General features: G+C 37.2%; 1 protein-coding gene across 5 annotated transcripts in view; it reads left to right on the top strand.

Annotated features, from left to right (window-relative positions):
- Positions 1–19,497, top strand: part of DIAPH2 (diaphanous related formin 2) — a 953,825-nt gene extending 934,328 nt beyond the window's left edge. For 4 of the 5 annotated variants that reach the window (XM_036919628.2, XM_057495928.1, XM_036919627.2 and 1 more), the window contains one exon: positions 14,293–19,497. In XM_036919628.2, coding sequence (XP_036775523.2) covers positions 14,293–14,357 — 65 coding nt within the window. In that variant the 3' untranslated portion in view covers positions 14,358–19,497. The remainder of the gene's footprint in view (positions 1–14,292) is intronic. The other variant, XM_057495929.1, reaches the window with a different exon arrangement.
- The last annotated feature ends 2,853 nt before the right edge of the window (positions 19,498–22,350 follow it).

A 22,350-nucleotide genomic window follows, 5' to 3' on the forward strand; every position in this document is an offset into this window, starting at 1 on the left:
ACCTTAAAATGGCACATGAGACCACCCACGATCTCTGGATGTTACCTCTCTAACTTCACAGCCCCTAGTCCCCTGCTTTTAATCAACACCGATTTGCTGATAGTCACATGTATTTTTTTCTCATCTCTTCTCTCCCTTTCCTCTCAGTGTCTTCTTTGCCTTGAATGCACTTTTCCTCCATGCAAACTCATTCTTATCCTTTAAGAATCAACTGGAACATTGCCTTCTCTGTGAAGCCTCCCCAGAGATGCTTCCCCTAAGGGGCAGTGTTCTTTTTCTGTCCTCCACAAGAATATACTCCTAATCATAATATTCACTGTAGCAGTATTCTACTTGTCTTTATATGCTACCCCCTGTTTAAGTGAGAAAAAGGGTGATGAGACTTTTCGTTTTTATATCAGAGCATTTAATATAACCTAGGTTCTAAAACAGTTTCACTGATAACTATGTACCAGACTACAAAAGAAGCCCTAACACCTCTCATCAGACTAATTTTTTAACTAAAAGGCCATGATCACTACAAAATACCTGTCTTAAAGAAGACACTGGCTCATTTCTCTCTGGCACTATGCAAGGCACATTAGTGTTCAAGAAAGGATTGTTGAAATAAATTGCAGATCAGTTTTTTGACAGAGGGAAATATATCTGACATGGGAACAGAGCCAGGTTATGACAGAAAGGCTCTCTCTTTCCAGTGAATAGGTCTACTCGGGAAACCAAATTAAAGGTCAGTGAGTTGCTTGGTAAACCTGCTGTCCTAGAAAAAAAAAAAAAGAAAAAGGAGTGACCGGTTTTACTAGAATATATCATTCAAGCTAGGATAGCATCTCTAGAAATAATCTCTTTGTACCCTAAGGGACAAATCTGTCCAGACAACCAGAATCCTAAAGCAGAGAAGTAATAGAAAGCAGCCTGGCAACATTTCTGTACCCACTCAATGACAATAAGAAAAATAAATAAATTGCTGTAGAAGATTTTCATTTCTTCCCAAGGGCATATAAACAGCCCAGCCCATGATGACTTGTGAAATAAATAGAAAGTCAGGACCTTGATAAATTCTGATTTCCTAACTGTTCTTTATTGTCTCTGTTTTTATAGGCTAATCTGAAAAAGACTTTTATAAAATGTCTGTTTGCATCTTATCCCATTGTCCCAAAAGTGGCTAAAACATGTCACAGTCTCCATAATGAGACTGTCTAGACTTTAAAAAGTATAATAAGATCTTGATGCTGAAATCTTTGGAATGTGACTCTTATATTATCATATATAAAAAATGAGAAGCTTTTTACTGTGTATTAAGTACCATTTTGTTCTTTTTACATTATTGTCTCATTTAGTCCTTGTACCTATCCTATTATGTAGGTCTTTAAATACCATTTTCATGTTCACAAAGGGGAAAAGAAGTTTAAGGAAACATAGCTATTAAGTGACAGAATGATGTTTTGGGCCCACATGCTCAGACACAGAGAACTCTGATTTGTCTGTAATACAAAATTGTGGATGACCGTTGGAAGTAGAAACCACTTCTGACTTGGCTGACTCGTGTGTATGTGTGTGTGTTTCACATCTTATCAAAAGATTAATATGGGCCAGGTACTAGATTATCTCATTTAATTCTAACACTCCACTGTGTAAGTACTGTTATCCTCACTTGCAGATGAGGAAACTGATACTCAGACAGATTCATTTTGCAGATACATATGTGTGAGTGTGGTCTGTTTTATTAGAAAAACCATATCTAGTAATCTACATTAATAAGTTCAGAGATTACATATACCAGTTAGCTTTACTTTACTCCATCGTCACATGTTGCACCAGTACAAATGGTGGTAGGACGGAACATGATGCTTTGTGTCAAGACTCCCCTCTCCACCCCCACCTGCATTAACCAGGAAGAATAACGCAGTATGCATGTGTTGTTGAAAATGGGTCAGTATTGTTTACCATCAAAGGACAGACTTTGGCATTTGTAGGTAATATGTTGCTACAAAGCAATATTTAAGTCTCATTTGATTTGGCCACTGAAGCAAAATCTCTGAGATGATGTCATGACATACTTCCTTATCTTTCTGAATTTTTAACCATCTCTTTGGAGAGAGACAGAGTCTAGTTTCCTTTCTTAAGACCTTAACTTTGAGAATTTAGAATGTAAGATTCATGAAATACTTGTAAATGACAACAGTGTATGAAAACAAATTTATTTCTGCTCTAAAGCCAGCAGATTTGTAAGCCACTACTACTACTCTCTGATCAGGGAACATTCGATGGTCTTCATTTCTTTTTTTTTTTCGATGGTCTTCATTTCTAAGCAGGGCAGAAAATGGTATCTGATTTATTTTTTTTTTCTTTCCATTATAGTATGCTTAGTGATGGTATAGTCGACAGTGAATTAATTCAGATTACTGACTCCTAGGCTGTTCTTTAAATTGAGAACAGTATGTGCTTTCTTTCTGAAGTCTGGAATTTTTATATCCTATCTAGACTGCTTCCCTTATTTGCCAAGCGAATCATGCTCAATGCCAAAAATCCAGACATGAAAAAATATTTTTAAAAAATGATGATCTTAACCATTCACAGATAACCACAGTTTTTATTAGTATATATCCTTCGAAACTTCTAAAAATTACATTTTTTTCTAAAAGAATGACATATACCCTTTTGTAATTTGTTTTTCACTTTGTAATGTGGACCTCTGTCAAGAACATATAGATCTATATAATAATTTAGAGTGGCTGCATATTACCCTAGTGTATGTAAGTCTCATCCTTTATTTATCTAATCCCATGATTCACATGTAGGCTACATATGATTTTCACTAGTATAAACAGTATTGCAAAGAACATTGATGTACATCCACATTTATACATTTGTCTGATAATATGAGGACTGGCTTTGTTCCAGCAGATGTAAAAATCAGGAAAGGTTCTTTGAGACTTCTTATATGAGGGTAAGTTACTAGTCAGTAGCCAGTTTTACTCATCTATAGGCTCAGCCTTACTCAAGTTGTGTACAGATTGCCTTAGAAACTAAAATTACGAAGGAACTTCTGTCAGTTATGAATATGACATTGAGAAGCTATGTTTGAACTCTGTCCTAATTGCCCATATTTAAAACAACCGCTGACTGGTTTCTACCTTAAGCGACAGTTTATATTTTAAAACAATGGCACTGGCAGCTGTTAAAGTGTCTATGATATTAACCATACAGGTTGCCTTTGTCCATACAACTGGTTAACTAATTAGGTTCAGCTAACATGGGGAACACTACTAATGGGAAACACCTGTTTATAGGCTCATGAATTATAAGTTGTAGATTAATATATTCTCTTCTAAAACTCATAGCCAGCGGTATATTTCTGTGATCTGTCTTTGGGAAATGGAGGCATAATGCAGGGGTAAGCCTGCCATTTCTGCCTTATAACAGAAGGCAGCAAGCTTCCATAACCCCAGAGTACCTGGAGCTACTGAAGCTGTGGAGCTGGGCTGAGTACTCTATCATCAGCAGCAGAAATAAGAAGTAGGTAGCCCGGACCCAGGAGCTAGGTTGTACATGTTAAAAACCCAAAGAGTAGGTTATATAGTCTTAGAGTGATTCAGAAACAAAATCAGATGACAAGTAAGTATATGCTAGGTCAGCATATCAGCAACAAAGCTCAGGCAGATCACAAACAACTGTCACAGAAAATGACAGAGGATTGTCCATCATATGATCAAAGTTAGAGAAATGGCTGATGCCTAATATTCCTAGCCATAGGGATCTATGTCAGACATGGAGTAGAGAAGCACAGAGATGAGAGGTGGTAGGAATGAACTGACCCTGTAGCCACATTGTCATTTAACAGCTAATTTATCTGCACCAACCCAAATGGTTGCTCAAGCTCTCATCTTGCCAAGCACTGCTGGCCCCAGTCACTGCAATCTACGTACGCCTTGAGCAGCTCTTCTCCCGCCACTCTTGAGAGTGCTCGCCAGGCTACAACAGAACCTACTCAGATGACTCCAGAGGGCCCCATTTCTGTTGGGTGGTTTCTGTTTTGTTTTTTTCTTTTAGAAAAAAACTCCTGTCCTATGTGAATCATTCGGGATTGTTTTTAAAAATCAAATTAAAATAAGTTTATGGAAACAGCTATCGCTGTGAATCTGGCCAATCCAGTGCATTTCCTTGTGTTATTTTACTCCTTTTCCTAGAAAACAAGGGTTAAATATGTATAGACATTATGATACTCTATATAGCCATTGCTTTTCATGCCCCCCAATAGGACAAACTTGGTAATTAAATAGCAATATAAGGAAATAGCACTCACTTTTTCTAATAAAAAATTAACAACTATATATTTCTATTTCTTCTTGTTGAAATCTCCCCATCTATCTTTTAAGGCCTAATTTGAATGAACTTTTCCCTGACCCCCCCCAACTCTTGCACCGATCGGGTATGTCTGATTTTTCTCTACTCTGAACTTCCATTATACTTAGACTATATAAACAATGCTATAAGAGACATATAGTTAGTTTCATGTTATAGTTGTTTGTACATTTATCCCTTCCTCCCTAATAACTTGCAAGAGTGCCTATCATGGTACTCTGCAGACACTTCATGCAGTAAAAATTTGTGGGTGGATGAAAGGGAGGGAGAAAGGAGGGATGAAGGAAAGAAGTGTTTCCTTTCCTGAATATTAATGGCAGATTACATTCCTTGTGTGTAAGCAGTATGGCAGAAGGTGAACTGAAGGATAAGTTCCTGATTCATTGCTAATGATTGGATGATTACTTAATCAACAGACAGTTTTTGAGAAACTGCTCTGTGTAAGCCACTGTGATGGACCCCTGAGCAGCTCTGTTATAGTTTGTGTGGTTCTATTGGTTTGCTCTTCAATGTAAATTTCACATATATAATTTACTTGGGAGCTTTTCCAGTTGTTTTCTAACATTATTAATATTTTTACTTGTCGCCTTTCCCCATATTTTCCAGATATGTAAGCACTGTCGTCAGACTTTCCACCTCATAGAGAGAAAATTTGTCTTAGGTCCCAGTTGCATTTCTTAGTGAAAAAGCAAACATATTGCGTGGCTAATGTACAAAACCAAGGACATTAAAAAAAAAAATCTATTCACTAGCTTTGACATTGAGTCCGAAGATAATCAATAGCAAGGTCTGTGGCAGTTGAAATACTGAACAATATACTGATTTTGTTGTTTTTTTCTCTGAGCCACACCACTTTTATAAAATCCTTTTAAATACTCCAGTTATCAATTACATAAGTACTAGTCATTTAAAATCCCAAGAGATTCCTTGTACATTTTATGAAAATATGTTTGATAGATAAAAGTAAACATTGCATATTTTCTACATTTGTAGCTTAATATGGATTAAGTTTTTAGTGCCTTGAAATAATATTGTTGTACTATGTGATTCTACTTTTATCACTATTTCAGTCTTCCTAAAGTTGCTATAATTGCATTTGTTTGATAATGTACCTTTATATTACTACGAGACTTGATAGTTTGCAAAATATGAGGTTCATAATAGAGATAGAGGGTAGAGTTACTACCTGGCAGGGAGGATAAGAAGAAAATGAAATATAGGAAAGTGATTTAATCTCACTACTGCAGTTTTGTAAAATAAAATTTGTTTTTCCCCTAGCACAGCAGTTTCATGCTGATAACAAGCTACCGAATTAATAAATCCATTGCAACTATTGAGACTTTTCCTTTAATAACATAATGAATGCTGAGCATTAAGAAAAGGAACAGCATTCTTTGTACAGACGCTACCTCTAGCAGATCTACATCCCCAAACATAGGAAAAATACCAGCATCATACCCTGAACAATATCAATGTGAAAATAATTTGTGCATCTCAATTAGAATACTTTATTTTCCATACAAAAGCATGCGGCTTCCTGGAACACATTTGCTTATTTTCCAATTGGAAAGACATTTAAGGGTCTATTTTGTTATCATTACATGTGCTTAACTCCAATTACAGTTAATGGGAGTTGTGTGTCTATAGTCACAGTAGCCTCTGAACTACTTTAACATTATCACTTTCCATTACCATCCTCGTTAAAATAACTTTCATCTCTTCTGCCAATCTGAACTACCGCAGTAGTCTGGGTTTCTGTTTTCTTTGTATGGATTTATTTGCATGTAATGAAGGATATAGATTACACAACATGGCCAGTTTCTAGTTTTAAAAACATTATGCTGTCAGTGAGAGTAGAACAGGGCTAGAACTATTTGTTAAGTGGAGTTAATTGATTGGCTTCTAGAAATGCATTTTTGCACTTCAGCCTGTGTACATAATTCTGTTGGAATAAAATAATTTGATATAGTTTAATACCTCTGGTATCTAGTAAAACCCAAATTTGTAAAACATACTATAAATATGAGAAAATAAGGTTTACAAACTAGGAGCACTAGACTTTATCAATAGCCAACAAAACTATACATTTAATTCCAATTATTCAATGTCATGACAAGGTAAATATAATGAGAGTAAGCATATTATAAAATCTCTAGGTAGAATTGGTGATGCACTTTTCCTTAGTAGTGGCCTCTGCTGTATTTCCAGAGGAAAAGTGGTCAGCTGGCAGAAAAAGTGATCAGAAGACAGGGAAAGAGGCTTGTTAAGTCTTTAAGAAAATTAGAAACCTGAGGAGAACTCTTAAAAACATCATTAGGGCCTTGAGAGTCACTTGACTCATTGGCACTCAACAAATTAACATCTGTGTAGCCTTACTAGGATAGCCTAGTTAGTACCCATTGGGTTCGTTTTCAAGCTGTGTTGTTTTCAAGATGTTCTGTGATTATAATATGATGTAGAGTTCTAAAATGTGCCCTAAAAAAACATGGTTGAAATGAAAATAGAAATTATGAAGGATTATCTTCACCAGATATTAAAACATCTTATGAGGCTGAAATAATGAAATCAGGTTTTGGCAAAAAATAGTTGGACAAATTCCTATGTCAATGAAACAGAAATGTACCCTAGAATAGATAGTGGAACATATTTGTAATATTTGTATGAACAGGTATCATGAATCAGTGTAGAAATTCATGACTATTCAACAAATGATGCTGGAACAACCCATTTCCTCTTTGCAAGAGAAAAAACAAGCAAGTAAGCAATGTGGAAACTTACCTGACATTGTATAACAAAATAAACTCTAGATCATTTAAGTAGTTAAATGTAAAACAAAAAAGTGAAACCTTAAAGAACAAGAAGAGATATATGTGAATGTTCATCAAATGTCTCTGGCTAGAGACTTTCTAAGCATAAAAATAAAGGAACAGATCACAGTGTAAAAAGATCAATAGATTAGCTACAGAAAAATAATAAAAATGAAACCTAAAAGCCCACAACACAAACCAAATAAACAGGCAACTAACAAAGGAAAATATTTCTAATAACTATTTCAATTGGTTGCTGTCTTTAATATGTAGAGTTAAAAATAAAAACAAAAGCAAAAACCTAAGATCCCAATAGATTAATGGACAAAGGACATGGCCAGCATTTAAAGGAAGAAATAAAAATAGATAATAACATGAAAAATTCCACCTTACTAGGATTTTAAGAAATGAAAAAAGAATGAATCAGATGTCATTAGCCTCCTTTCATATTAACACATTTTTAAAAGATTAATACCCAATGAGATAAATTCATATACTTTTTGCCAATCGGATTTGAATTAATACAGCTATTCTAGAATACAGTTTGGGCTTAATTTTGCATACTTCATGCCACTTCCACACATGGTGTACATAAAGATATAACTACAAGGATGTTCATAGTAAGACTTATTTATAATAGAAAAAACTGGGAGCAGCTTAAATGCCCAGCAGTAGAAAAGTGGTTAACCAACTTGTGGTATATTTATACAACATAAAACGAAGAGTATGTAGCCATTAAATATCATGTTTCAGAAGTTTAATGACATGGAAGATTTCTACAATAAGATGTGAAATGAAAAAGTAGAACAACAAATTGCATATACAGTTTGAGTTCGACATTTTTTTTTTTTGGAGGCACTATTCTGGTGAGAATAATGAGAAACAATCTGGTCAACTAATAGATCAACTGGCTGTCCTCCACCAAGAAATTAGTTCAAAGCCCAATTCAGCTTCCATATTACAGTCATTTCTAGTGAGTGAGAAACTCACTCAATTTAGGATCTCCAAAATCACAGAAAAACAACAGCTTTGGCATTCTGGGACACAAGGGGGGGAAAATGTAAGTTCATATGAGATAATAGCAGTATAACATCCTAAATAAATTATCCTTCTTTCATCAGTATTTAGAATGCAAACAGCTACTCAATAAACATTTCCTGAGCAACCTGAAGTTTTCCTGGTTTTCTTAGCCTGCATATGCCCAGTCCTGTTTCCTCTTCCTGCTGGAAACAATACCTACACACTAATGGTCAATCTGTTACACTTTTTGAAGAGCTTTGGAGGAAACAGAGCTCTCAGTAAATTATAAAGGTTTCTTTTGCTTTATTTTCTAACCAATGAATTTGTATTAAAATGGGATATTTTGTAACACAATGTGCAGTATATACCAGGTACACTTTTCCTGTGTTCCCCTGCTGGGAGGGTACAGTAGGGCATTATGTTAGGTCAATATTGATATATCTACATGCTTATGAAGCTCCAGGAAGCACAGTTGTTCCATAGAGAACAGATAGACACATAGTTGTCCAAATGAATGATGGACGTGGCCTTTTTATCACATCTTTTCAGTCCCAACTTGACCTACTCATGTAATAGACAAGATATGGCCTTGTACCTTTGGCATACAGTCCATTTGTTAGAGGATTAATTGCACACTCTCAGTGCATACTACATACAGACTCGAGTCTGTTGCCCCATCTCATCTCACAGTTTTGTTTCAGCTTTATCTGCTATATGCTTATTCCTTAGTTATTTCACTTGACAAAGTTTTCAGTAAGAAGGAAATTAGTGATATAGATTTAGCTATGGATCTGGAACTTTGTGACCCTCAGGTGTTTCATGGATGATGTGCTTTGTACATAGTTGCTGAATAAATGATTGCATGAATGAATTTTGAAGCAATACAATAAGGGGTTTAGTCCATTCACTGCAGGACTCAGGGAAGTTTTTGAGATAAATGCCAAATCAATTTATGCTCAGAAAAAGCATAAAGCTTCTTGCTTTTATGACAGTGGGGAAAGCTTGACATTGGTTTCAGCTGATCAACCTGATAGTCAGAATGTACAGAAGCATGTTAAATGTATTTGTAGTCTCTTTTGGTAACAGATTGAAATATTGTTTTAGTTTTGGCCACCCTTTCTCCATGGAATGCAAATTTTAGTATAACTATGCCCCTCTCTCCATTATGCTATGACCAGGTTGTTGGGGGAGCATTGTGTATTTTCCTCAGTCCTTGTCCCTGCCACAACAAAGAATTGAAGGGCAGAGACACAGTAGTGAAGCAGAGTAAAACTTTTATTTAAAGTTACTTACCTACAGAGAGAAAATGTACAGGCGACCTCAGGGAGGAGAGGCACCCTGAAAGGTTGGAGAAAGTTTAAGGCTACACACTTAGAAAGTATGGGTGACCTCAGAGGGAGTTATGCTGAAAGATTGGGATAAAGTTAAAGTTATGCACTTAGAAAGTGCGGGCGACCCCAGAGAGAGGAGTGCACTGAAGGGTTGAAAAGAGAAAGTTTAAAGTTAAAAGGTTATACATTTAGAAAGTGCAGGCCACCTCAGAGAGAGGAGTGCCCTGAAAGGTTGGGGGATCCCCCTTATAAGGATTTTTCAGGAATGTGACCACAGGCTGGGGGTACAGACTTGTTAAGTGGTCCCTGAATATTTAAAATTAATTTAACATGAGGAATTTACTGCTCTGATTTCTCCCTGAGATACTGGCATCTTGGTCTGGGAGCATATCAAACAAGACTGCCTGCCCAAGCCCCCAAGGTGGGCTGAGCTATTATGTGCTTGCTAAAGAGTAAGTTAAGAATCTTACTTCATAACTTTCTGGGTTTTAAAATGCAATCTCATTTTTAAGATGGAATCCTTCCTGCCCTTTACTATGTTATTTAAGGCTGGGCCTGCTTGCTAAATTAGTTGCCCAGGTTGCAAATTACTTGATTAGGGCTGTAGGAGAAAAAAACAGCATATAGGTTTAGTTAAAAAATAAGCTGGGCCTGCATGATTAACACAATAAAGACATCAGCTATGCCTAGGTATCTTCCTTTATCTGGGGAATATTCAAACATTCCAGGCCAAGTTGCTCCTGTCTTTTTGAGCTTTAACTGATTAACTCTGGGTTTTTTTTAGTGGGCTTTTTCCTGGCCTTATTCTCTTTCCACCCAGTTCATGCCTATTTTCCTGCCTAACACAGGTCACTCTCTATATCAGAATCTTTTCACCTTCAGATGGGATGTATTTCAAAGACAGGGCGTTACTCTGTTAGGGTGTGCATAACCAACTACAGTGGATTCGGAGGTGTATCACAGGCTTTCCAGGTGCATCAATCCTTGTGTTTACAAACAATACAATCCCTTCATGAATTCTTAGGCCATGAGGATATATTAGACTCTCTAGGCTTTTTTTCACTATACAGGCCTCTGTAAGCAGTAATGTGGGAGGTCACAGACACAAAGACCCTTTGTTACAAGTTTAAATGTTCCCATCTGTGGGTATTGTATTGGAGATGTTGAAGTGCAGTGTGATAATGATAAACCTAGGGTGTTATGGGAACATGTAAGGGCACTTTACCCAATTTGGGAAGGCTGCATGGAAAGTTCACCCCAGAGGAGGCTAATGGTTAAGCTGAGACATGAAGTAGAGGTCTGCAGAGGAGGGAGGTGGAAAATTCTACTGTGAGTAAAATGCTATCAAACAGCATCACATGCTATAGAACAATTATTCATGAAAGGAAGGGTCAATCAATGCAGCAAACTTAATTGTCTTAAGAAACTGCCACAGCCACCCCAGCCTTGAGCAACCACCACCCTGATCAGTCAGTAGCCATCAGTATCAAGGCAAGAACTTCTACCAGCAAAAAGATGACAACTTGCTGAAAGTTCAGATGATGGTTAGCAGTTTTAGGTATATTTTTTAATTAAGGTATATACTTTTTCAGCCATAATGCTATTGTATACTCAATAGACTAACCATGACTTTTATATGCACTGGGAAACCAAAAAATTCACTTGACTAACTTTATTGCTATATTTGCTTTATTGTGGTAGTCTGAAAGCAAACCTGTAGTATCCCCAAGGTGTGCCTGTAATATGTTACCTCATGCATTAAGAAAATGAAAGCAGAGGAAGATTATGATAAATCATGTTCACCCATCCTCTAATGAAATGTGTTTTCCCATATCTCATTGCACAGTAACCCCCATAAGTATACAAAGACAGACACCTCCTCCACACTATCTCAGGTAAACACATATGTTTTAAGCTACTGACTTTTTGGAGGGGAGGCCCCTATTTCTGCCTTCTAAACTATTCTAGTATCAGTGATGTTGGGAGAATGAAACTGGTTAGTAAAGTGAATTTGGTTCGGTTGGGGTCTACTGGAGCTCTCAAATAATATTCCACGAGTATCCACTTCTTCCACCTATTTTTCCAAATAGGAAATTCAAATCATTCTCACAATCATCAGATTACTCCATCACCTCCAACAGTATAATATCTAACATTTGCCCCTTTCTTATAATTTTAATGTCACCTATGTGTCCTGACCTTATGAGAGTCAGGCCACTGATTTCTACCCATTAATATTTAATATTATAAATATAGAAGTTGTATTTAAAAAAATTAATTGATTCTCAATCTCTGCTTCAAAAAAGGTATGAATCCAATTGTGAAAATGTATCATCATTAGATTGCAAACTATTAGAATATGGAGATGAATACATACATATTTATATATTCATGTTACATACATATAACATATTATCCTCTAAATTGCACTTCTGGTCTGATCCATATAACTCTAGGGTATAAATACATATTTCATGTCTAAATAGTTTTAAAATAAAAACTGGAGAATTGTAAATAAGTCACAAAATCCAGGTCAATCATTGCTGCCATTGTTTCTAAGGAAATTTTTTCATAAAGAAGGTTGTAGATTGACATTTCAAGAGAAGAAGTGGTGACCTTTACAGAATTACTTCCTCTTGTTATTATTAACATGGGGACTGATTTGGTACTAATTTTTTTTTTAAGAGATTGAGAGAGAGAATGGAGAAGGAAGAGTGAGAGGAAGGGAGGGAGGGGGGGAAGAAATCTAGAATAATTTTTTTTGCAGATTCCAAGAGTTGGATTTAGGTCCTGAACCACTGTTTATCTTGCCTTTCAAAAGCTTCATTGCCCTTTCCTCAGTTCATTTTGACCTGGAAGTCTATTTTCTTACAGCAAACACTGCCAATAAGTTGCACGTTGATCTGAATCCTCACATCATTTCTTACAATGCTGTGAGGCTGAGTTTTTATATGTGGTATTTCTCTTGAATCCATTGGGCCATGAGTGATGATATGGGATGCCATTGGCATTCCTGGAGTGAATACAGATGCCAATTGACCTTAGTATGTAGGACTGCCAAAGCACGAACCTTTTTTTTCCCCCTGAGCTGGGACAATCCTGTAAATGGCACCATCATTCTCATATCTGATAGCTTTAACACTGAATGCTTAAATGCTAGCAATGTAATGGTCACTATTATATTACAATCTCAGTTTTAAATGTTTTCTAGGAAGTCCCAAACCAATCTGTATGCAAACCAGTAACATCTAAGTAATATGCCCTTTGTCTAGGAATGTTATCTTCACATTTTTAGCTGAATTGTGATCCATATCACAAGCTACATAATGGATTTTTTAATGGTGTCTTTAAAAGGATACCCAAATAATCCATCACTCAGATATATCTCTGAATAGAGAAAATGTCTTTTTCGGTCTCACCTCTCCGTGGTGTTACTGTATCATAAAGCACTTTAAGCTTATGACTATTTGGCTCAGTGATCTCATACCATGGTGTTAATGAGGCTAAGGTCATGGAGGCTAGTTAGCTTTGCCTTGTGTATTGACCACAGACTATTGGGAATCAGTCAAGAGACACTAGCATAGATGAGAAAGGTACATGGCAAAACCTCAACACTTCTCCTAGCGCACCCCCCTATGGAACAAGACAATGTGTTCCCTGGGCATCATCATCTTAGGCGGGAAATGAGTAGTAGCTTGGGAGGCCCTAACATCTACCTCTGAACAAAGCAGGCCTGACATTTAGGCATTAACTTTGCATTATAATCCCCTACCATACCATTGATTTGCTGTGTAACCTTCAACACTAAAGCAGAGATAATAGGATAAAATGAAATGGGCTTACCTCCCGGGGATGTTGTGTGAATTAGCAAATTAACGAGTATAAAGTGTTAGCATTTATGTAAGTGCTGGTGGTTGTCATTATTTCTAGGGACCTAGTCTCATTCTAAATAGAGAATCTAAGTGTATTATGCTTTTGTCAGAAAGAGATTTTCACCCACATCAATTGCATTTAAGCTGAGTATAAAATAGAGGTGATAATAACATAATAGTCATCATCACAATGCAGAGCTGTAAACCTTTTTCCTATTAAAGCTGAAAGTATTTCCAGCAACGTTCAGTGCTTTTAAACTTTGCTTTCCAAGCTCTTGCCAACAGTTATCTCTACACTGATTATTCTTCTTGTGATGGGTGAGGGGAATGGGACCTATTCATTATTCATTCCCATAATGACTATATAATGTATTGAATTTGTTTACATCACACAATCAGGCAGACTCAGTAGCTGGTTTGATTGCCACATATTGCAATCATTGTAAAAAATAAAAAATAAAAACTCTTTTCTACTCTGCCCACGCTGGTGTCCTCTAGAGGTAGCCAACATGCAGATTGAAAACTCATGGGGAATTGAAATGCTTTCCAACAAAAGGCACTGTACGTAGATCCTTTTCATTTAACATCTTTACCAAGGAATTTTGTTGTCGCCTGCTATTTCCAAGGGGACTGTGCTTGAGAGAATTCTTCCATTTCTTTCATCACTCTGACTTCACTTACTGAGAAAAGTCATTTATTGCTGATTGCAGAACTCTTGAACTCAGCCTGGAAGCTTGCTGCATGTACTTCTCAGATCTGGGGTCCTTGTTACTTATTTACATATTCATTTGAAGTTATTTTTTTCAGGACTATTTGAAAGCCTCTCTCGACCTGACATTGTGTCATAGCTGAGATCTAACGCTCACCGTGTGTTTGGTTCTTTTTCTCTTTGTCTTACAGATACAAGACGAGTACCTTTGGAAAGGTCCCGCTCTCGCCACAATGGAGCTTTCGCATCCAAGTGATTCCCAATGCCAAAGAACATGAAAATATTTAAGTAAACAAAATTTACCTTTAGAGAGCAAAACATGCATTCAAGGAATGGGGAGAGAATAACTGCATTTCTACAAAGAGCAAGCGAAGCTGGGTGAGATAGTGTGCATTTGTAAAGCTATTCCAAGACTCCTCCCACAGTTCCACTAATATGAGCACAATCATCAGGATCATAAGACGTGTTCCATTTTAGTGAAAAGATGTGGATTACTTGTTATTGTGTGTGACCTGATGGTGATGATGAATGGTATAAAAACAGTTCTAAGGCTTTCAAAGACATTTCGCCTATCAAAAATTTACAGATTTACTCAAATATGCAGGTCCCTCCAAATAAAAAGGAAGAGAAGAAAAGAAAGAGAATTATTCAATGTCCTCTTGTAATTCCTGTTGCATAGAAAAAGAAAGGGCCAGTGCAAATGTGATTTGGAGAGGCACTAATATTGCACACTCTGTAAGAGAAGCCACTTTGGAAATGCAAAAAAAGCCCTGCTTCACCCATGTCAAGTTATTCAGAATCTTATCACAAGTGAAAGCTGATGGATTCATCTGCTTTGGCTTGAAATTAAATTTATCATCAATCTAGAGTTTCAGCATGATATTGCAGGCACTTATCATTGCTAAAAATAAACCAAAGTTTAACAGAAGCAGTTAGAGAAAGTGATTTAAACTTTATTTAAAGAGGTATTTTCTAATTATGCACATATATCTACTTTATACAAATAACTTTATATGGCTATTTTTGAGAAAAACCTCACATTTTAATGTTTATGCTGGGGACAGACCTGAAAATTCTATTACCTTTATTTAGATTTTTAAAGGTAAATATCAATTCCTACTCTTTGTGGTTTACTTCTTCTACTGCCTCTGTTACCTCTTTCTCCCATGACCCCCTTGGAGGCAGGGAATAGAGTTCTAGAAAACCTGAGAGGAAAAAGATTTCTCTCTGCAGGAAGCAGCAGAAACTGTCTGAAAGGTCAATTGTTTTATCTGTCTTCCTACTCCCTTTCCAATTCTGCCTTGATGGCCTGAAGAAGAAAAAGAAATTGTATGTATGTATGTGTATATATGAATATATATTTATATTTCCTATTACAATAATTCCACATCCCAGTGACCAAGTGAACTTCTCAATCATCATCATATTTACTTACCTTACATTAACATATTAAAGTGATGCTGCCAAACAGCCCTAGGGGAAAAAATAGGCTGTACATTTTTCTTAAAGAGATGAGAGAGTAGAAGTTACACTTAACTTGTCTGTTGTTTGAAAATATGCATTCAAATAATGTGTAACTTCTCTAGAGCAATTTTAAGACTAATCCATGCAGATGATTGTGATTATCATAAAAGATTTCTTACTATAACTATTTCTTATATAGAATATCCTATTTCTACTCCTCCAAAGCACATTCTAGATATTCAGAAAGAACAAATGACTGGCTTGCCAAGTCGCTACCAGAGATAATGTAAACAAGTGACCAGTAGCTCAGTTTCCTTTAATACAGATGTACAGTGATTCAGACTTCTGCCTGTTCCTCCAGTGCATTCTTTCTTGGCAATTATGCTTTAAAAAGCTCTGAAGCTGCTACATTAGAGAAATCAGACAGAATAACAGTATCTGAGATTTTACCATTTTAAATTATCTGAGGACACACACATATGCGCACACAAACAAGTTTAGGGACATAATTTCATACCCTGTTTTTGTAACAACAACAAAGACTTAAGTTCTACAAGTTCATGTAAATAAGCTGTGTATTTTTGACTTCATGAAGTCTTTTCAGAATCTTCATGGTATGGCTTCTTTCAGTCTTTTGACAGCTTTTCCGGCTGTGGGAAAATGATTATTTTGAAATATTAATCCTGACTGAAATTTGGGGGTATTTGCCATGCCATATTACCAAGCTGGTTAAAGGTGAAAACACAAATGTGTATCACCTTTTCCAGATGTGAACCTACCTTATTTTTTAGTTTGTGGAAAAAAAAATTGAAGAACTATTACTAATAAATTATATCTTTGTATTTAGAAGCAGTCCCATATGTTATTTGTAAACATTATGGACTATTTCAGGGTCTTTCATGAAGTTTTAATAATTGAATTTAAGGGTTTGCTTCCCAGATTTGTAATGGTCCTGCTCTAGCCATTTGCAGTGTTGTTGCAGTTTGAAAATTATCACCAGAAACAAGAGAGTAGCATTTTTAGTATATTATACTAAGTCTTTTGTTGGGTTTATTACTGCCCCATGTGAAAAGCACCAATTTATGCAGATTTTCTTCAGAATGTTTTTAAAAGTGCAAAACCCTTTAAATGTTTACCAGTCATATTAGTTTCTTTGGCTGCTATAACAAATCACCACAAATTTGGTGGTGTGACACATCAGAAGTGTATTCTCTCATGGTTCAGGTGGCCAGATATTCAAAATCAGGGACCATACTCCCTCCAGAGGCTCTAGAGGAACAACATCTTCCCTTGCCTCTTCCAGCATGTGGTAGCTAGTGGCATACCTGGGTTATGGCAGCATTCCCTCTCTGCTTCACCTTCACATCACCATCACCTTCCTGTGTATCTAATCTTCCTATGCCTTTCTCTTATGAGGACACTTTTGCTGGAATTTAGGGCCCACCCACATAATCCAGGATAATTTCATCTCAAGATCCTAAACTTGGTCACATCTGTTGGACCCTTTTTCCAATTAAGGTTCTAGGGATTAAGGTGTGGACGAATCTTTTTGGAGGTGACCATCAACCCACTACAACCTGACCTCTGGCCCTCCAAATTTGTCCCCTGTGTAAAATATATTCACCCCATACCAACACCCCCAAAAGTCTCAACCCATCAACTGGAACAACAACTCTAAATCTAAAATCTCATCCAAACATCATCAGGTCAAAAGTCCCAAATGTCATCAGCTAAATCAGGACTAGGTGAAAATCCCGGGGGCAAAATTCCTCTCCACCTGTGAACCAGTGAAACAAGTTACCTGCTTGCAAAATACAATGGTGGGACAGGCGTAAGGTTAATAGTTATAGATCCTGTTCCAAAAAGGAGAAAATGGAAAGGAGTTCCCTGTCCTGATGATTTTCAAACTTCAGGCAGGAAAAATCCCTTTAGGTTTCAAGACCTCACAATAATTCTCCATGTCTCAGGCCCCCAACGCTTTAGGGCTGCAGCTCTGGCCTCTGGGTCATGAATTGAGTCTCTGCTTCTGTGCCCGTACTTGGGCTTCTGCCTCTGCCCTAGGGGCAATCCTTTATATCACGGGGTAGCACATATTTGCAGCCTTATCAGCCTGCTTCCTGCCTGTAATATTTTGGTCTTCTGACAGCCTTCATTCATTTTGTCCTATGTGTCCCTCTCAGGGTAACCTAGGACTGTTTCTGCTGATGCAACATTCTCAAAATCTTTGTAGGCCTCCCGGGTATGTCACATTGATTCAATAGTAAGACAAGAGAGTCCTCACAGATCTTTGCCAAATAATCCCATCTCTATTCCTGGCTTCTACTGAGATGTTTGAATGGATCCATGGGTCAATGCCTGCTCTCTTAAGTACTAGCCAAAGGTTGTCTAGCCACACCTTTGGCTCTATCTACAGAACACATCATCCTAACAGGAAATCTCCTAATTTTAGTATCTTTTGCAATCTGAATAGGCTCAAAATTTCCTGACCCACCAAGTGCTGGGTCCTTTCTGCTTAAGAGTTCTTTCCTCATTTTATCTCTTTCCTCTTGTATTTTACTTTAAGCTCAATCAGAAAGTAGGCCATTACCTCCAACACTTTGCTTGGAAATCTCCTCAGCTAAATATCCAAGTTCCTTTCCTAACTTTACAAATTCTGCTTTCCACACAACTGCTAGAGACAATTCAGATAAGCTTTTGCTGCTGTATGACAAGGATCATCTTTCCTCTAGTTTCCAATAAAATGTTCCTCACTTCCTTCTGAGCTCTCACCAGAAGCACCTTTAACATTCATATTTCTAACAGTCTAGCAATCTATGATTTTTCAATCAAATGCAGCCTCTTCCAGTCTCTACCCATTGTCCAGTTCCAAAGCCACTTCCAAATGTTTAGGTATTTTAGCAGTACCTTACTGCCTGGTACTAAAATCTGTATTAGGTTAACAGCTTACTCCAAGCATCTTTAGCTTAAAACAACAGCAATGTACTTTGTTACTATTTTGGAGGCAAGAAGTCCTAACTTGCAATTTGGGCAGGGCTGCGCTCTCTCTGGCGGTTCTAGGGGAAAATCCAATCCTATAAACCTCTTGCGGTTTCTTGTAACTGTCATCCTCCCTTGGCTTGATGCCAAATCTCTCTGTGTTCTATCTTCCCTCACCTTTCCCTCTGGATATCTAATCTACCTCTGCCTCTTTTTATAAAGACACTTGTGATGGCATTTATCCCATCCACCCAACTTATCCGTGATAATCTCCTCATCTCAAGATCTTAATTATATCTGTCAAGACCCTTTTTCCAAATAAAGTAACATCACAGGTTCCAGGAATTAAAACATGGACATGCCTTTGGGGAGCCACCAGTCAGCTCACTACACTAGTCATGGCACATAAATGTACTTTTTACTTTTTAAAATGGATTGTCAGTGCTCAAGCCAAATTCAAGGTTGTCTCTAAAAGCTATTGTTTGCACAGGCTACTGCATGCTTTGATGTTAAATAGCTAAACAGGTTTCTACACTTTGGTTTCATACGTTTGCTACTATCGCCAATTAGCCTGAAAAAAATAATTGGTTCCAACTGTGAGCTCTGGGATAGCTCTTCTGTCCCTTTTATGGAGTCTTTGACCAAATGTGTTCTATGATTCATGATGCAGGCATAAAACTACCTCTGATACAGAAGGGTTCTTTACAAACTTACTGTAGATATTGTGAATCCCTCAGCTGAAGGGAGCAGTGACCGCAAAGCGTGCTTTGATGGTATTCAGGGAGATTGTGGCCACGCCAAGACAACCAGAAGTAGTTAGGTAGCAGTAGAACTGTGGGTTCATGCTCTCATTTTTCCTTGGAATAAACATCTGTCTCTTTGCAAGACTAAGAATGACTTGTAATCTGTGTGTAATGCATACTTAATTATTCAATAAAGTTAAGATATAAATTAAATATTGTGCTGCCTGTGATAATTAATATTAAGGATGAGGAAAAGGTGCAAACTAAAATATAAAGATAGGACATAAGAACATTCTAGGAGAAGCTTTAACTGAACAGAAGAAGCCCAAGAGTGTTTCTTTAAGGACCTGGTCAGTTGGAAATCAAGGGCTATAGTCAAAAACACACTTACCTGTGGGAATCATAAGATTTTTTAAAAGTATTCTTTAGCACTTCTTGCCAGTGTAGTGGAGAGGTGTTTGTACAACTTAAAAGTCCAGAAAAGTCAGAAGGGTGATTAACATCCTCTAGGGAAACTGTTTCTACAAAAACGGTTTTTCTGTCTTGATTATAGAATGAAAGCAAATGGGCTTCAAATGCTCAGGGGGGTAAAAATCTGGAATGAGTAATAAAGGATTGTATGTAATTATTCTCTGGAGGACTTTCAAAAGAATCTCTCATCATAGGTGGGCTGACTTGAAGACAGAGGGTTGGACAAAGTAATAACCAGATCTATAAATGATATGATCCAAAGTGCCTGGCAAGACCATTGTTTCCCTTTGAATGGTTTACTCCAGGTTTCCCCCAGAGACCCAAGTAGGCAACATTCCTTAGTAGGGAATCTGAAAACCATAGAATCTACAACTAGGGGAATTTGAGCTTATAACTAAGAACTCAAAGGGAAGTGGCACCCTGGAAATTGATAATGCATATGCAATGTATGTAACATGGTGGCATGGTTTTGATTTATAATAAAAAGAAAGCCAATAGCCAAAGATCCTATTTAAAGAATGAATTTATTTAGATGTCTAGAGTCCCAATAACTGCAAATAAACTACGACTACAGTTGGTGTCCATTGCAGGGAAAAACAACTTGCAAATTCATCAATTATACAAACCGTGACTTTGTTCCAAGTTCTTAGAGATTAGCCAGAGTTCAATCTTTAGCCACTTAGATCTTCGCTACTAAAGGTTCAGCCAGTATTTCACCTATATTTTGGATAATTGAAGTTGAAACAATATTTTCACCTTTCTGTGTTTAAGAGCTAACCTGAGGAGCTCTTATTATTAGAAATAATTAATCCTCAACTTCTCTGCTTTGCAGAAGCCTCCAGTGTGGTTATTCTAATCATTGAGCACCCATTCAGTGCATGTTGCTTTTCAGGACACAATCATAAATGAAACCTAGCTCCCTCTCAGATCTAACAGTCTGCTGGGAGATGGGACATGTTCAAAAAGAATCGTAATCCAAGATGGGAAGAAAGTGACCAATGTCATAAGGGTAGTATAGGTGAAGCCTATGGCAGTTCAGGAAAAAATCACTTGGAAAGGTGAGGTGCAGTAGGTATTAGGTGGGAAAGAGGTATCAGTCTAGACTTTTTGGTGGCAGTGGCATGTGAACTGAAATTTGAAGGGCCAGTATATTTGGACATGTGAAGCTGTTAGTCATCCAGTCAGTATTTAATGAGCACCTACTGTGTAACCACAACACTAGGCTCTAAGAACATAACAGTGAACCAGATAGATGTGTTTGCTATTCTCACGGAGCTTACGCCTTTCTGAGCAGGGAGGGAAGGAATGAGCAGAAGTACAAACTCTGATATGCATCTACAGGAAATATTGAATAATTCAGTTGGATTAGACTATATGGTCCATGAAAGGCAGCAGTAGTTGTGGGGTTTGTGCTTGCTTTCATAAATGGTAGGGAAATAGTGAGGGATTTTGAGGAAAGAAATGATAAGGAGCACTTAAGAAAGATGATTCTAGAACTTCTGCATAGGAGAGAGATGGGAGAGGTCACAGAGGTCTGACTTTGTCGGAGGCTGTTGCAATAATACTTTTGATTTATAATGAAGGCCTAAACTAGGATAGCATCAGTGAAACATCCAAGTGGCATCAAAAGAACTGGCAATCAATTAGACATGAGGGCATGAGAAAATCAAGGATTCAAATTGGACACCAAGGTTTCAGATCTGAGTGACAGATGAGCTGCTTTCAACAGAAAAATTGAACACAGGGATAGAGCTCATATTTGCAGTGAAGCCATGGCTGTGCACAGCTGCAGCTCTGACACGTGATACAATCCTATTATCACTGCTGTTGAATGGCTCATACAAGCGTATATGCAAGTAGCATCAAGTCATAAAGACAGAGAGCAGACAGGAGAACATGATTCGGCACAAGAACTTCAGTGATACAGTGGTTATGGTAATGAGGGCAAGGGTAAGTGCTCAAGGTTGTGCTCTTTTCCTTTCCCTCTTTTTCCCTTTCCTATTCCCTTCGTGTTTCTTTTTAATGCTACCAAAATCAAAACAATGAATGGCTATTCAAAGAAACAAAAAAATGACAAAGACTGACTGGGCTTTAAGATGTACTGATTCAGTTTTGGTCTCATACTGACAGGAAAGAAAGGCATCTGGATGGAGTATAATTTCTAGAAAAAGCTTTAATTAGTAATTATTGAGTGTCTGGTTACTATTTTAAGCCATACATTTAAAAGACTCTTGGACATTCACTACTCTCTAAAGGAACAGAAAATTCTCCTGTTTCCTTGTTTTCCCAGGAATCTCTCCAACTTCCAAATTGTGCCCAAGTCTCATTATGCTAAATACTTTCTACGCAAAGAACCAATAGGCTTCCCTCCCAAATACATTCAACTGCTGGGTACATAGGACATGGAATGGCTCTGTTTGTGCTAGTACTCTTTTGTTTTGGAAGGGGACCTGGTTTATGAATCTGTTCCCTCTCACAGCTCCCTGCCCCCAAATACCTTGTGTTATTGTCCCTTCATTTTCCTAAAAGAAAAAAAAATCACAATAGGAATTAAATTGAAAATACCCAAATGGAAGTCTGTGATATATAATAGCA

The sequence above is a fragment of the Manis pentadactyla genome, chromosome X (assembly GCF_030020395.1).
Source record: "Manis pentadactyla isolate mManPen7 chromosome X, mManPen7.hap1, whole genome shotgun sequence".
Lineage (NCBI taxonomy): Eukaryota > Metazoa > Chordata > Mammalia > Pholidota > Manidae > Manis > Manis pentadactyla.